The following is a 17,659-nucleotide window of genomic DNA, read 5'->3' on the forward strand; positions in this document are numbered from 1 at the left end:
TTAACACACTCACACGATCCGTTCCAGACTCCTGCAGGTCAGTATGATGCGGCAGAGAGCGGGGACAGATGGGTCTGTGAAGGAGTTTGCTACCAAGTTCAGAACCATCAGTGACCGGTTTGTACTGAGAGCGGAGAAGAGATCCTCGGCACAAGAATCTGTGAGACCGTTAATATACAGCCTGCGGATCAGAGAGAAATAACAGGAATCAGAGTAAATCCCTAGTATTTATTAATAACACTATTACTGATTCTAATGTACAGTGTCACAGACATCCAGTTATTATAAACACAATCTCACACGGTCTGGTACTTACTCCAGTTTCTGTATTTTACAGTCCGGGTTCCTCAGAGCCACAGACAGTAGTTTCACTCCTGAATTTCCCAGTTTATTATTACCCAGGTTCAGATCCATCAATGACCGGTTTGTACTGAGAGCGGAGGCGAGATCCCCGGCACAAGAATCTGTGAGACCGACAGCCCGTAGACTGAGATCAGAGAGAGAGAAATAACAGGAATCAGAGTAAATCCCCAGTGTTTCTTAATAACACTATCACTGATATTAATAATAATGTACCGTGTCAGAAACCCAGTTATTATAAACACAATCTCACACTGTCCGGTACTTACCACAGTGTCTGTATTTTACAGTCCGGGTTCCTCAGAGCTGGAGACAGTCGTTTCACTCCTGAATCTCCCAGTTTATTATTACCCAGGTTCAGATCCATCAATGACCGGTTTGTACTGAGAGCGGAGGCGAGATCCCCGGCGCAAGAATCTGTGAGACCAACATCACTCAGCCTGGGGACCAGAGAGAGAGAAATAACAGGAATCAGAGTAAACTCTGTGGATTGACACTAACACTGTTACTGATACTAATAATAATGTTCAGTGTCAGACATCCAGTTATTATAAACACAATCTCACAGAGTCTGGTACTTACCACAGTGTCTGTATTTTACAGTCCGGGTTCCTCAGAGCCGCAGACAATAGTTTCACTCCTGAATCTCCCAGTTTATTGTAACTCAGTCTAAACACAAACACAGAGAGGGAAACAAACTGAATCAAAGCCCGGATCTGATATATTTTTCTCTCTTGGATATTACATTAATCACTGAAAGTATTTCAGGAAATTAATAAACCAATTACCTCCCGCGATTTCGCTCCCTGGGCAGGATGGGTGCGGCCGGGGTCGGGTCGGGTGGGGGTGGGGCCGGGTCGCGGCCTCGCTCTGGAGAATTGGGGGAAGCGGGTTTGATGACCTCATTTGATGACTCACACATTGAGTTTGACCATTGTGATGTCAGTGTTCTACAGTATTGAGGTGCTACAAACACTGACAACATGAGTTTGACCATTGTGATGTCAGTGTTCTACAGTATTGAGGTGCTACAAACACTGACAACATCAGCACAGAGGAGCAGGGCTGCACCCAGGATCTCCCATAACTCCTTCTATATGCGTATGGAGGGAGCCACAGCATGCAAGGAGGTTCGCGTCACTTCCAAGGGGTGGAAAAGACAAACACAGCCTGGTTGCACATTGCACAGTGGGGCTCAAGCAGGAATGTTGTCAGGAGGACCAGCCTGCAGTGGCGCAAACATTTCAATGATCTCAGTAGATCACGAAACGTTACTGCAAAGGCATCCTCAACCTCATCCTGCTGTGCTACTCATCACATCCCCTTCACTCTGCCTTCCCTACCATACTCCTGCACATTCTTACTCACACCAACTTACCTTGAACCTCCACCCATCCCTCTGTCTATATTATCACATCCCCATCTCACTAGACAGCCATCACACTCACCCTCATCCTAGTCCAATTGAACCAACTAACAACACACAAGGGTAGGCAATTGTGTGTTTTAGCCAATGTTCATGTGATCTTTCTGTTAATGTTTTGTCAAACATTGAAATCTTTCTTTTCAACACTTTCCGTTCTTTGACAGATTTGTGTGCACCTTCGGAAATGGCTTAGTGAGTTTCATTGACTGGTGAGACATAACGTTGCCCCCGCAATGATGATGAGTGTGACAGGAATGGTTTGGGCATTGATGGGATGCTTTGTGTTGTTGGTGTGGGTTGGTGTTAACCTGGCACATCATGTGGCATCCAGCGTTATGTGAAGTATATCTGACCATGTTGAGGCTATCTCTGGTGACCCGGTCAGCAATGTGATCGGGTGTTGATGCCATCTGTGCTGTGCAGAATCAGGAGTTATGGTGAAGGTTGGTGTTGGTGCTGCTGGTGTGCCTGGTCCTGCAGGTGTTGGGGCTGATCGTGGTGTGACTCTGAGGCCCAAGGTGAGACAGTATAAACCGTACACATTCTGATGTAATAGATGGCAGGTGAACTTGAGATTACAGAAGCAAACGGTCAAAGGTGAAAGAGGTTGATCCATTGAGGGGTCACTGGATAGAGGGTTTGCTCCAAACACTTGCAAACTGCATAAAGCTCAATCCGTCTTCCAAATGCAGGAAGCAACAGCTTCTGAGCTTGGAAAGTGAACAGCTGTGAGATGGGAGCTTTTATAGCACATTTCCAGCTGTCAAGTAATGAAATGGTTCCATGGCCTTTCAACTCCCGCCCAGCTTACCTGACGTGATCCCCGAGCAGCGCAGACCACACGGGTGACCTGATAAACTCTGAAGGTGAGCTGAAAATAGTTGTTAATCCTTTGTTAGCAAGGTCATAATGACCTGAATTGCCTCCCCTGCCACTGCAGGTCAGGTCTGGGGGTGGGGGCGGGGGCATGGCGGCGGGTTGACAGTGGGGTCCCGACCCGCTGGGAATAAATCCAGTTGCCCATCCTACCTGGCACCGATCACGCCCGCTGACCCCTGCGAAATTCACCACTATTCCTGTCACTGGGATTTAATCTCACTCTGTCCAACTTCCCATATATTCAGGGACTGTCCGTAAATGTATTAATTAAATAAAGTGCTGTCTGTGCGAAGCCTTTAAATGTCCCTCAGTCCGGTCTCATTCCCTGATGATCAGAATTAGCTCCTGGAGCTCAGTGACCGGCCTCGTCATGGTTGGAGCAACTTGTCTCATTTTTGCTGCTCCTTAAGTCCCGGACTTTATGGAAATGGGATGATTTTCCCAGAATTAAATGATAAAGCGGTGCTTCCCTGTAATTTATACTCTCTGCGTTATATTAATCTGTATAATATATCGGGGTGAGTTATATTGTGAAACGGTAACTGCTGCTGTAAAATCCGTCCCCCAGGATTTTATATAAGGAGAATTTATGCTGAAATAAAAACAGAAAATGCTGGAAATACCCAGCAGGTCAGGCAGCATCTAGAGAGAAAAACAGAATTAATGGGCTGGATTTTCATTGGGCCATGGAGGTGGGATTGGAGGCTTGTGGGGGGTTAAAATTGCATAAACTGGCAGGCGGGCCCAACCCCGCCTCCATCCCGTTTCCAATCAATTTTAAATCATTCATGTCTAGTGGTCCTGTCTCCGTGCCACCTCCAGGAGGCGGGAGAGGCCGTTAAGGCCCTTAACAAGCACTAAATTGGCTCTAAAATGCCATTTTGAAAGGCCTTTGCGATTTTCACCCTTTTCCCACATGAAACACGCCTGTTCTGAAACACGACGGTGAAAACTGGCGGGAGCACAATTGGATTGCTGACTATCAGCTGCAGGTCAACCATGAAAGAGGAGATTTGATCAGCCATCATTTGCAGGTGGCAGGACTTTGTAGTCTCAGGTCTGGGGTAACTTTTAGAAGGCTTAACCACAGCTGTGGAAGTTTCGAGCCTGACACCCATCTCCAGTGTGACCTCCTGGGAAACCCCTCTCGCCACCTTCACGGAGCGCTTCCTCAACTGAGGCATATACCAGAAGCATGGGAACCATTTATTTCCTTTCCTCCTGGACATCAGATTCGGACGAAGACCAGCCACGGCACCAGCAGAACCATGAACAACAGCACCACCAACAGCAGCAGCAACAGCAGGTGCGCCAAGCTCCCGCTCACCCACCTGAAGCTGCACAGGCCAGAAGGCGCCAGCGCGCGACCACATTGCTGGCCAGGATGCAAGGAACGCACTCACCTTGTCCAAATTTGCTTAGCCTAGCCAATTAAGCACTTTTGCCTCGCAGCTTCTTACCTGAGCATCGACAATGGCCAAGGACCAGCGGATTTCAAGCAATTTCACCACCATACTGGCAATTGCAAGTAATCCTAAGCCCTCAATGTGAAAGTCCCATTTGCGAAAAGACACACGCCACAACTACAGCAGTAGCCATCAGATTTTTTCTTTACATTATTCATCTGATGGCTTTTTCACAGAAAACATCAAATTTCACCCAAGTGACTACCATTGTGACTATTTGTGCAGTATCATTCTCTTACGCGTGCTCCTACGTGGTGCTTCCCCTGTGGCTTCAGCAGATGTGGAGGCCCCTTGCTCACTTTCCTGCTGCTCCTGTCTCGACACCTTTGGCGATCGTCCTCTGGGTTGCGAACCTGTGAGGGCTCGTCAACAGCCTGCTGCTCCTGCGGCTGTGCAGGGGTTGAGTCGCCGATCTCAGTTGGGTGTGGACTCTGGTGGGGCTGTGACCGAGGGCTCTGCGACCGAGGGCTCTGCAGTGGCATGGAAGTGTGAATGTTTGGAGAGGAGCCCCCAATTCCTTGATGTCTGCCACCAACTTCCCTCTCATGGGTCAGGTCCCCCTCAGCACTTGTAAGTGGCTTGAGAGCACCTTGCTGCATATCGGGGGGCCATAGGGACCCGTATCTGCACTGGCAGTCCTACTCAGGAGGACTTCCATGAAGGTCTGGTTTCTCTGTTCAATAGATCACCATCGCTCCTCCAGAGATGTCATTCTATTCTGAACACTCACCATGTTTTCTGCATTCTGGTGACTTATCACCTCCATGGAGGCTGCCATCCTTTCCATGCTGATGCGTTCACAAAGGCTCTGTTCATGTTTGCTATGGACTCCTCCATTCGCTCCACACTCACAGCGACCCTGGAGACAAAACCTGCCAGAGACTCTTGCATCTGTTCCTGGAGTTCCAGCACTGCTGATCTTATGGATGGACCCAGAGGCAGAGGGTTGCCATGCAGCTGAGCCGAGCTGGCAGAGTCCTGCGCCCTCCGACTAGGACTCTCCACTGCTGTTCCTGTCTCCACAATTTGCTGATGCTCACTTGTGAGCTGTGATACACCAGGTGACAACACTACTCTATGTCCGGAAGGTCCCACTGAGGTGAGAGTGTCTGTGCTGGTGCTGGATGCGCTTAATTCTGCTGATGCTACGCCCTCAGATGTTGCAGCTTCCTTTGAGGAGTCTTGAGGCTCATGCCCTTCCTCCAGGCTAGTGGGGACGGGTGCTTGCGATGGTCCTGTGGGGGAGTAAAGGAAAGAGTCAGAGATGTGATGCCAAGGTTATATGCACATTGCAGATGATCATAAGTCCATCTATTAGAGCTTCAGAATCATTATCAGTGACTCATGCAATGTCAGTGAGAGAGATGGAAAACTATTCTGTCACCAGCTTGTTGTGATGCACCCCTCTGTCCGTCGCCACTTGCGCAACTTCCTCCACTCCTACAATCTCCAGGACCACCTCCTCCCAGCGGGTGAGGTGGGCTACTGAGGGTGGCCCTCCTCCTGTCCTCGCTCTTTCGCGCTTATTGTGAGCTCCCTTTTCCTGTAAAGACGGAGACAAGTGGAGGGTGAGTGAGAATGAAGGAGTGAGTGTAGAGATTCCATAGCATAGATACTTAGAAGGAGACAAAGATGGAATGAGGTGGCAAGACCAAGGGCCCTCCCTGTGTGTTGTTAGTTGTTTTCATAGCATCACAGTGATAGGGAGTGTGAGGGCTGCATATTGGAATAGTTAGGTGAATGTGACCATAGAGAGCGAGGGAATGGGTAAGGGTGCATGGATGGCAGTGTCAAGTGGGATGTGGAGGAAGAAATTGCTAAAGCCGAGTGCTGGTGAGGAGGAGCAATGGGGATTAGATTGAGGGTGATGGGAAATTCATACTCACTTTTCCAGTGCGCAGAAGGTCGTGAAATCTCTTCCTGCACTGTGTCCAGGTTCTGCAGGTAACTGAGAATGAGCTGACCTCCTCTGCCACTTGCAGCCACACAGCCTTGGTCTGCTGGGGAGGCTTTTTCCTCCATGAAGAAGGGAAGAGCACCTCCTTGTGAGCTCTTGCTCCCTCAACTAAAGTCTGCAGGGCAACGTCGTCAAACCTTGGAGCAGACCTTGGTCTTTCACAGGCCATTCTGCCTCCAGGTCCCTGTAGCATGAAAGGCCAAAATGTTGGCAGTCTGCGGAAGAAGCAAGGCTTGTTGCAGACATTAAATGCAGCAGCAATGATGACGTCATCAGCGGCGAATTTCAGACTGGAAAAAATCATTTGCCATGGGTTGCCACACGCTGGAAATCAATTGGCCAATTAAGTTAAAATCGCATCAATCTCCCACATCGATTTGGATTTGTGTGGATAACACAAAATGCGGATTACACGACTCCAACCAGCCCCTGAATTAAAATCCAGCCCAATAGAAACATAGACATAGAAACATAGAAGCTAGGAGCAGGAGTAGGCCATTCGGCCCCTCGAGCCTGCTTCACCATTCAATGAGATCATGGCTGATCATCCAAACTCAGTACCCTGTCCCTGCCTTCTCCCCATATCCCTTGATCCCTTTAGCCTTAAGAAATATATCTAACTCCTTCTTGAATATATTTACTGACTTGGCCTCAGTTGCCTTCTGTGGTAGAGAATTCCACAGGTTCACCACTCTCTGTGTGAAGAAATTCCTCCTCATCTCTGTCAGAAATGGCCTACACCTTATCCTTAGACTGTGACCCCTGGTTCTGGACTCCCCCGCCATCGGGAACATCCTTCCTGCATCTAGTCTGTCTAGTCCTGTTAGAATTTTATAAGTTTCAATGAGATCCCCTCATTCTTCTAAACTCCAGCGAGTATAAACCCAATCTCTCCTCATATGTCATTCCTGCCATCCCAGGTATCAGTCTGGTGAATCTTCGTTGCACTCCCTCGATGGCAAGAACATCCTTCCTCAGATAAGGCAACCAAAACTGCACACAATACTCAAGTTGTGGTCTCACCAAGGCCCTGCACAACTGCAGCAAGACATCCTTGTTCCTGTACTCGAATCCTCTCGCTACGAAGGCCAACATATCATTTTTCTTCTTAACCGCCTGCTGCACCTGCATGCTTACCTTCAGTGACTGGTACACAAGGACACCCAGGTCACGTTACACTTCCCCTTCTCCCAATCTATTGCCGTTCAAACAATAATCTCCCTTCCTGTTTTTGCCACCAAAGTGGATAACCTCGCATTTATCCACATGATACTGCATCTGTCCAGTCCCCTAACCTGTCCAAATCATACTGGAGTTTCTAGGCATCCTCCTCACAGCACACAGTCCCACCCAGCTTTGTGTCAATAAGAGATTAGCGGGCAAAATTAAGGCACATGGGATTGGGGGCAAGGTATTGACTTGGATAGAGAACTGGTTGGCGGATAGAAAGCAAAGAGTTGGAATAAACGGGTCGTTTTCTGAGTGGCAGGCAGTGACTAGTGGGGTACCACAAGGATCGGTCCTAGGGCCCCAGCTGTTCACAATATATATTAATGATCTGGACGAGGAAATTGGATGCAATATCTCCAAATTTGCAGACGACACAAAGCTGGGTGGGAGGCTATGCTGTGAGGAGGATGTCGTGAAACTCCAGTACGATTTGGACAGGTTGGGTGCTTGGGCAGAAACATGGCAAATGCACAATAATGTGGATGAATGTGAGGTTAGCCACTTTGGTGGCAAAAACAGGAAGGCAGATTATTTGAATGGCAATAGATTGGGAGAAGGGGAAGTGCAAAGAGACCTGGGTGTCCTTGTGCACCAGTCGCTGAAGGTAAGCATGCAGGTGCAGCAGGCAGTTAAGAAGGCAAATGGTATGTTGGCCTTCGTAGCAAGAGGGTTCAAGTACAGGAACAAGGATGTCTTGCTGCAATTGTACAGGGCCTTGGTGAGACCGCACCTTCAGTATTGTGTGCAGTTTTGGTCGCCTTGTCTGAGGAAGGACGTTCTTGCCATGGAAGGAGTGCAGCGAAGATTCACCAGGCTGATACCTGGGATGGCAGGAATGACGTATGAGGAGAGAATGTGTTGACTGGGCTTATGCTCACTGGAGATTAGAAGATTGAGAGGGGATCTCATCGAAACCTATAAAATTCTGTCAGACCTGGACAGACTAGATACAGGAAGGATGTTTCCGATTGCCAGGGAGTCCAGAACCAGGGGTCATAGTCTAAGGATAAGGGGTAAGCCATTTAGGACTGAGATGAGGAGGAATTTCTTCACCCAGAGAGTGGTGAACCTGTGGAATTCTCTGCCACAGAGGGCGGTGGAGGCCAGTTCATTAAATATATTCAAGAAGGAGTGAGATATATTTCTTAAGGCTAAAGGGATCAAGGGATATAGGGAGAAGGCAGGGACAGGGTACTGAATTTGGATGATCAGCCATGATCTCATTGAATGGTGGAGCAGGCTCGAGGGGCCGAATTGCCTACTCCTGCTCCTATCTTCTGTGTTTCTATGTGTCTTCTGCAAACTTGGAGATATTACATCTAGTTCCCTCGTCTAGATCATTAATATATATTGTGAATAACTGGGGTCCTTGCACCGATCCCTGCAGTACCCCACTAGTCACTGCCTGCCACTCTGAAAAATACCCATTTATTCCAACTCTTTGCTTCCTGTCTGCCAACCAGTTCTCTATCCAAGTCAGTACCTTGCCCCCAATCCCATGTGCTTTAACTTTACATGCTAATCTCTTATGTGAGACCTTATCGAAAGCCTTCTGAAAATCCAAATACACCACAGCCACTCGTTTTCCCTTATCTATTCTACCAGTTACATCCTCAAAAAATTCCAGTAGATTAGTCAAGTACGATTTACCTTTTGTAAATCCATGTTGACTTTGTCTGATACTGTCACTGTTTTCCAAGTGCTCTGCTATTACATCATTTATAATGGACTCTAGCATTTTCCCCACTACCGATGTCAGGCTTACCGGTCTATAATTCCCCGTTTTCTCTCCACTGCCTTTTTTGAATAGTGGGGTAACATTAGCTACCCTCCAATCCATGGGAACTGTACCAGAGTCTATAGAATTTTGGAAATGACTAGCAATGCATCTACTATTTCTAGGGCTACTTCCTTAAGTACCCTAGGATGTAGATTATCAGGCACTGGGAATCTATCGGCCTTCAATCCCATCAATTTCCCTAACACCATTTCCCTACAAATACTGATTTCATTCAGTTCCTCCCTCTCATTGGACCCTATGCTCCCCGACATCTGTGGGAGGTTTTTTGTGTCCTCCTTTGTGAAGACAGAACCAACGTATGTATTTAATTGGTCTGCCATTTCTTTGTTCCCCATTATAAATTCCCCCGATACTGACTGCAAGGGACTTATGCTTGACTTCACCAATCTTTTTCTCTTCACATATCTGTAGAAGCTTTTACAGTCAGTTTTTATGTTCCGTGACTGGTCTACAACTCGCCCAACAGTTAGAGAAAAATAAACAGTTACCTCAACACCTGGCATTTGTGCAGTACGGGTCCCAGCCGCTGCAGTCTTTCACACTGAATGTGGCAGTATTGTAGATCGAGTTCTTTTATTGTATCACACAGACCAATGATGTGAGACAGGACTGCACAGTCAATCGGGGTCAATGTCAATCCGCTAAATGTCAGTGTTTCCACAGACCCCACTGTTATCCGAGCCAGTGCTTTATTCTGGGACTCAAACAGGTAGTGGAATGTGTTCAGGAGGTTCCTTTTACCAATTTCACTCTCTGTGTTCCCAATCTGTCCTTCCACCTTCTCCTTCACCCAGTCAATCACTCGGCAGGTGGTTTGATGAAGAAATCGGCCCAGAAACTCCTCCAGGGGCCGAGCTGCCTGTGGGGAGGAGAGACCAGCAACAAAACGGAGAAATATCTCAAATCGCCCATCTTCCTCGCTGTGGGCTTCATTGAGGAGTTTCAGGATGTCCCCGGGATCTGGAGTCAGGAATTGTGCGAGTGCGGCTACAAACTCTTGGATGGTGAGGTGCGGGAATGTGTACACCACGCTCTGGACAGAATCATCTCTCTCCAGAAGTTCCATCATGAACCCGGACAGGAACTGGGAAGGTTGCAGATTGTACTTGATCAAATCTCCATTTCTAAACACAATCTTCTTCTCGGAGACTCCTGTGAAGGCCATCTCACCAAGCTTCAGTAACACATCACGGGGGCTTTCAATCTCTCGGCCATGGTTTTTCAGAATGTTGTAAATATAGTAGGAATATAGTTGGGTGATGGTCTTGGGAACTTGTTGCTGATTCCTGTCTCTAAGTGTAAAGAAGGGGCCCAGTGACAGACCGAGGATCCAGCAGTAGGAAGGGTTGTAGCACATGGTGTACAGAATCTCGTTCTCTTCCACGTGTTTGAAAACAGCTGCTGCCACCGTCTGATCTTCAAAAAACTTGTTGAAATATTCCTTCCGTTCTTTACCAACAAATCCCAGGATTTCAGCCCAGACACTGATCTCAGCCTTTTCCAATAAATGTAATGCAGTGGGGCGGCTGGTCACTAGCACTGAACATCCTGGGAGCAGCTTGTGCTGTATTAAACTGTACACAATGTCAGACACTTCACACCGGAATTCGGGATCTGTGCACATGTGCTGAGGTTCTGTCTTTCTCCGATTGTCAGCAAAATCGATCCCGTCCTTGAATTCATCCAGACCATCGAATATAAACAGCAATCCCTCCGGGTTCTTCCAGAGCTCTCCCAGAATATTCCCGATGTAAGGATAGAAAATGATTATCAGGTTCCACAGGTTTATTTTACAGTTAATAGCGTTCAAATTCCGGAATTTAAAACAGAAAACAAATTGAAAGTGTGGGTATATTTTCCCAGTGGCCCAGTCATGAACAATCTTTTGTACCATTGTTGTTTTTCCAATCCCAGGGACTCCGCTCACTGCTGCTGAACTCCCAGATTTGGATTTTCTCCGGGAAAAACTGCTCTGGAACAATTGATCAGTTCGGATTTTTTCCAGTTCTTTCCGGAGATGTTTCTCTCTCAACTCTTCATGGTCTCGGCCTCTTGCCAGCAGTTCATGTTCTACAAGTGTCCGATCTCGAACATTAGAAATGATCGTTAGCTCAGCGTATCGATCAACCAGCTGGAAAATCTGAACCTTCTCCTTTATTAGGATCGTGTTCACGCTCAGTGTTTCAGTTTGTACCCGGAGTGTTTCCTTGTGTTTCTGTTGAACATCTTCAATAAAAAAGATAGAAAGTGGTCTCAATGTTAGTTGCATTGACATAAAGCAACTTCTCAATACCATTTCACTATTCAGTAAAATATTGCAAAATTTAATTCACAACTTCAATAGAGTTGCGTGTAGAAATTAAAACTCAGTTAATGGAAACGTTGTTGGAAAGTTAACAATGGCCGAGAAAAGTTTCAAATCCTCTTGATTCTAATATTCACTGAATATGGAGATTTCTACGAGTGATATTTTCCCTCGGACGGTTAATGCCATCAGCCCTGCTTTGTACTGGAAACATTGATGTAATAAAACTCACTACACACTTGGTTTGAGCATAAAGCAAGGCCTGAATCAACTTGTTTCAGAACATGGAAGTCTAGTTGTATTTCACTAGCTCCTTGTCTTACAAAATGTCCCTGGATAAGCTGGGCCCATGCCCGAGTATTTTTACTCCTTGGACGGCACCACCAGCTGGCCGTCCTGTGTTATTTCATGAGTAGTTTCTTGATGATGAGGAGATTTATAACAGACATCTCATTATAAATCCACACATGATCCTGGTTATACAACAGTAGTGGTTCTCATTGATCAATCTTCAAAGGGAGCAGCTAGAAGACATGAGGAGGAGGATAGGGACAGATTGAATCGCCAGGAGTCCCACAGTAATTGTATCAGACCGTTGGAATTTTATCTGGAGGATTGTGTGTACTGTGAGAGGGACAGACTGTGAATGACCAGGGGTCCCAATGTCATTGTATCAGACCGTGGGAAGGGTATCTGGAGGATTGCGCATATTGGGAGATGGATGGACTGTGAATGGCCAGGAGTCCCACTCTCATTGTATCAGACCGTGGGATGGTTATCTGGAGGATTGTGTGTACTGGGAGTGGGATAAACTCGAAATGTTCAGCTGGTCCACTCTTCCTATATCGGACCGTAGGCATGGCAGCTGGGGTATTGTGTGAATTGGGTGTGAAACAGACTAAGAGGTCAGAAGTTCTAATCGGGGGCTTATTTGACCCTTAGCTGAGCTTCCGACTGTATATCTGTTCACCACCAACACCGCCTACTTCCACCTCCAAAGCATTGCTCATCTCTGTCCGCCTCAACTCATCTGCTACTGAAACTCTCATCAATGCATTTGTTACATCCAGACTCGACTATTCCAATACTGTCCAGGTCGGCCTCCCACAATGTACCTGCCATAAACTTGAGCTAATACAGAACTCTACTGTTCATATTCTAACTTGCACCAACTCCCGTTCATCCATCACCTCATGCGCTCGCGGAGCTGCATTTGCTCCTGACGCAACAACGCCTTGGTTTTAATTTTCACATTTTTATTTTTAAATTGTTTCATGGTCTTGTCCCTCCCTATCTCTGTAATCTCCAGCCCTAGTATCCTCAGAGATCTCTGCCTTACTCCAATTCTAGCTTCTTGTGCATCTCCGATTGTCATCGCTCCACCATTGGCGGACGCCCCATCAGCTTCCTGGGCCCGAAGCTCTGGAAATCCCTCCCGAATCCTCTCCTTCTCTTAACAGAAGTTCCACTGGTATTAAATCAGGACTCGGGCAGGTTATCTGGTGTGTTGTGCATAGAGAGAGAGGCAGACTGTGAATTGACCGCAGTTATCTGGGGTATTACCTGCACTGCTAAAGTTACCTGAACACAGGTAAAGGTTACTGGCATTCTGATGGTACAGAGGGGAATTAGGAAGATGATTTAAGATTTTAGGAGTTTAGCTTGAGGGTGTTTTGGCCAAGAGATATAGTTATGAAATGTTTTAATGGAATTCACAACATTAGTGCAGGAAACAAGTAGCAAAATAATTAATAATGGAGAAAATTGAAAATCAAAAGTAAGAATGGAAATCAGGGCACTTTTTCACCCACAGGGTAATACAGCAGGGAGACCAGTTACCAGGGAAGGGCACTAAAGGGCAGTGTAAGTGGGGTCTAGAGACAATTGAAGGTGTTTCTGTGGATACTCAGAGGAATCTTCGGTGGCTTCATCTCTCTAACAGGGACAGACTGGATTGACCCGACCGGTATTTTCCTGTCCCTAATCATTCTCTGCTTACATTTTATCTCTGAAATCACAAACAATGTTTCAGCAGTTTTAAACATAAAATCACTAAATATGTTTTTATAACAAGCCTGTTATATCACCGATTAGAATTAGAAATAGATTTCCAGCATCCGCAGTATCTTGCTTTAGAATTAGAAATAGAACTGCCGCCCACTTCACCCAGTTTAATGTTGGAGCAGAAAACATTCACCGTCGATTTGAACTGTTCTGTTGTTTTTTCAATTTGTTATAAGTTTCCTAAAGTGTTGGTTTGGGTAATTACAAACGTGTTTCTGTTAGTCGTTACATTGGGTTAAAATACACGTGATTTAAAGGACTATTCTTGGAGTAGAATGAGGGTCTCTCGTTCAATACCATAATGAAGAAAGCCAATAACTTCCTAGTCAAACTGAACATAGTACACTTCTCACATTTCGACACGGAATAAGGTTCCATTGTGTGAACACCTGCACATCTTCTCAGATCAGGTATGGCAATTTCCAAAACCTTATTTTGTGCTGAGATGTGCTAACATTTTACTATTACGCATGTCACGATCTTTCCCTGCACTCTATGGTGGAACAGATTTCTAGGGTCGCAGGAAAACCTGAATAACTGGCCCAAGGCACTTGGTGATCCCAGAATGTCTGCGTGGCACAGAGGTGGTTTGTATTCAGATTCACTGTTTATCAGGATCCTGCCAGGTGTGTATGGGGTTTCACAGTGTATCAGGATCCTGCCAGGTGTGTATGGGGTTTCACAGTGTATCAGGATCCTGCCAGGTGTGTATGGGGTTTCAGTGTATCAGGATCCTGCCAGGTGTGTATGGGGTTTCACAGTGTATCAGGATCCTGCCAGGTGTGTATGGGGTTTCACAGTGTATCAGGATCCTGCCTGGTGTGTATGGGGTTTCACAGTGTATCAGGATCCTGCCAGGTGTGTATGGGGTTTCAGTGTATCAGGATCCTGCCAGGTGTGTATGGGGTTTCACAGTGTATCAGGATCCTGCCAGGTGTGTATGGGGTTTCAGTGTATCAGGATCCTGCCTGGTGTGTATGGGGTTTCAGTGTATCAGGATCCTGCCTGGTGTGTATGGGGTTTCACAGTGTATCAGGATCCTGCCAGGTGTGTATGGGGTTTCACAGTGTATCAGGATCCTGCCAGGTGTGTATGGGGTTTCACAGTGTATCAGGAGCCTGCCAGGTGTGTATGGGGTTTCAGTGTATCAGGATCCTGCCAGGTGTGTATGGGGTTTCACAGTGTATCAGGATCCTGCCAGGTGTGTATGGGGTTTCAGTGTATCAGGATCCTGCCAGGTGTGTATGGGGTTTCAGTGTATCAGGATCCTGCCAGGTGTGTATGGGGTTTCACAGTGTATCAGGATCCTGCCAGGTGTGTATGGGGTTTCAGTGTATCAGGATCCTGCCTGGTGTGTATGGGGTTTCAGTGTATCAGGATCCTGCCTGGTGTGTATGGGGTTTCACAGTGTATCAGGATCCTGCCAGGTGTGTATGGGGTTTCACAGTGTATCAGGATCCTGCCAGGTGTGTATGGGGTTTCACAGTGTATCAGGAGCCTGCCAGGTGTGTATGGGGTTTCAGTGTATCAGGATCCTGCCAGGTGTGTATGGGGTTTCACAGTGTATCAGGATCCTGCCAGGTGTGTATGGGGTTTCAGTGTATCAGGATCCTGCCAGGTGTGTATGGGGTTTCAGTGTATCAGGATCCTGCCAGGTGTGTATGGGATTTCACAGTGTATCAGGATCCTGCCAGGTGTGTGTGGGGTTTCAGTGTATCAGGATCCTGCCAGGTGTGTATGGGGTTTCACAGTGTATCAGGATCCTGCCAGGTGTGCATGGGGTTTCACAGTGTATCAGGATCCTGCCAGGTGTGTGTAGGGTTTCAGTGTATCAGGATCCTGCCAGGTATGTATGGGATTTCACAGTGTATCAGGATCCTGTCAGGTGTGTATGGGGTTTCACAGTGTATCAGGATCCTGCCAGGTGTGTGTGGTGTTTCACAGTGTATCAGGATCCTGCCAGGTGTGTACGGTGTTTCACAGTGTATCAGGATCCTGCCAGGTGTGTATGGGGTTTCAGTGTATCAGGATCTTGCCAGTTGTGTATGGGGTTTCACAGTATATCGGGATCCTGCCAGGTGTGTATGGGGTTTCACAGTATATCGGGATCCTGCCAGGTGTGTATGGGGTTTCACAGTGTATCAGGATCCTGCCAGGTGTATATGGGGTTTCACAGTGTATCATGATCCTGCCAGGTGTGTATGGGGTTTCACAGTGTATCAGGATCCTGCCAGGTGTGTATGGGGTTTCACAGTGTATCAGGATCCTGCCAGGTGTGTATGGGGTTTCAAAGTGTATCGGGATCCTGCCAGGTGTGTATGGAGTTTCACAGTGTATCGGAATCCTGCCAGGTGTGTATGGGGTTTCACAGTATATCGGGATCCTGCCAGGTGTGTATGGGGTTTCACAGTGTATCAGGATCCTGCCAGGTGTGTATGGGGTTTCACAGTGTATCAGGATCCTGCCAGATGTGTATGGGGTTTCACAGTGTATCAGGATCCTGCCAGGTGTGTATGGGGTTTCACAGTGTATCAGGATCCTGCCAGGTGTGTATGGGGTTTCACAGTGTATCAGGATCCTGCCAGGTGTGTGTGTGGGGTATAACAGTGTATCAGGATCCTGCCAGGTGTGTATGGCGTTTCACAGTGTATCAGGATCCTGCCTGGTGAGTATGGGGTTTCACAGTGTATCAGGATCCTGCCAGGTGTGTATGGGGTTTCAGTGTATCGGGATCCTGCCAGGTGTGTATGGGGTTTCACAGTATATCGGGATTCTGCCAGGTGTGTATGGGGTTTCACAGTATATCGGGATCCTGCCAGGTGTGTATGGGGTTTCACAGTGTATCAGGATCCTGCCAGGTGTATATGGGGTTTCACAGTGTATCATGATCCTGCCAGGTGTGTATGGGGTTTCACAGTGTATCAGTATCCTGCCAGGTGTGTATGGGGTTTCACAGTGTATCAGGATCTTGCCAGTTGTGTATGGGGTTTCACACTGTATTGGGATCCTGCCAGGTGTGTATGGGGTTTCACAGTATATCGGGATCCTGCCAGGTGTGTATGGGGTTTCACAGTATATCGGGATCCTGCCAGGTGTGTATGGGGTTTCACAGTGTATCAGGATGCTGCCAGGTGCATATGGGGTTTCACAGTGTATCATGATCCTGCCAGGTGTGTATGGGGTTTCACAGTGTATCAGGATCCTGCCAGGTGTGTATGGTGTTTCACAGTGTATCAGGATCCTGCCAGGTGTGTATGGGGTTTCAGTGTATCAGGATCCTGCCAGGTGTGTATGGGGTTTCCGTGTGTATCAGGACCCTGCCAGGTGTGTATGGGGTTTCAGTGTATCAGGAAAGTGCCAGGTGTGTATGGGGTTTCACAGTGTATCAGGATCCTGCCAGGTGTGTATGGGGTTTCACAGTGTATCAGGATCCTGCCAGGTGCGTATGGGGTTTCAAAGTGTATCGGGATCCTGCCAGGTGTGTATGGGATTTCACAATATATCGGGATCCTGCCAGGTGTGTATGGGGTTTCACAGTGTATCAGGATCCTGCCAGGTGTGTATGGGGTTTCACAGTGTATCAGGGTCCTGCCAGGTGTGTATGGGGTTTCACAGTGTATCAGGATCCTGCCAGGTGTGTATGGGGTTTCACAGTGTATCAGGATCCTGCCAGGTGTGTATGGGGTTTCAAAGTGTATCGGGATCCTGCCAGGTGTGTATGGGGTTTCACAATATATCGGGATCCTGCCTGGTGTGTATGGGGTTTCACAGTGTATCAGGATCTTGTCACATGTGTATGGGTTTTCACAGTGTATCAGGATCCTGCCAGGTGTGTATGGAGTTTCACAGTGAATCAGGATCCTGCCAGGTGTGTATGGGGTTTCACAGTGTATCAGGATCCTGCCAGGTGTGTGTGGGGTATAACAGTGTATCATGATCCTGCCAGGTGTGTATGGGGTTTCAGTGTATCAGGATCCTGCCAGGTGTGTATGGGGTTTCCGTGTGTATCAGGGTCCTGCCAGGTGTGTATGAGGTTTCAGTGTATCGGGATCCTGCCAGGTGTGTATGGGGTTTCAGAATGTATCAGGACCCTGCCAGCTGTGTATGGGGTTTCAGTGTATCAGGATCCTGCCAGGTGTGTATAGGGTTTCACAGTGTATCAGGAAACTGC

General features: G+C 47.4%; 1 protein-coding gene across 1 annotated transcript in view; it reads right to left on the reverse strand.

Moving 5' to 3' along the window:
• Nucleotides 1–17,659, reverse strand: part of LOC147083699 (NACHT, LRR and PYD domains-containing protein 3-like) — a 56,102-nt gene that overhangs the window by 11,011 nt on the left and 27,432 nt on the right. Inside the window, exons 7-11 of the mRNA XM_085980113.1 lie at nucleotides 9,608–11,345; nucleotides 943–1,029; nucleotides 630–800; nucleotides 317–487; nucleotides 14–181 (exon numbers count right to left, since the gene is read on the reverse strand). Of these exons, the coding sequence (XP_085836239.1) occupies nucleotides 14–181; nucleotides 317–487; nucleotides 630–800; nucleotides 943–1,029; nucleotides 9,608–11,345 (2,335 nt within the window). The remainder of the gene's footprint in view (nucleotides 1–13; nucleotides 182–316; nucleotides 488–629; nucleotides 801–942; nucleotides 1,030–9,607; nucleotides 11,346–17,659) is intronic.

The sequence above is a fragment of the Somniosus microcephalus genome, unplaced genomic scaffold (assembly GCF_052327205.1).
Source record: "Somniosus microcephalus isolate GS21.2 unplaced genomic scaffold, FLI_Smic_1.0 scaffold39, whole genome shotgun sequence".
Classification (NCBI taxonomy): Eukaryota; Metazoa; Chordata; class Chondrichthyes; order Squaliformes; family Somniosidae; genus Somniosus; species Somniosus microcephalus.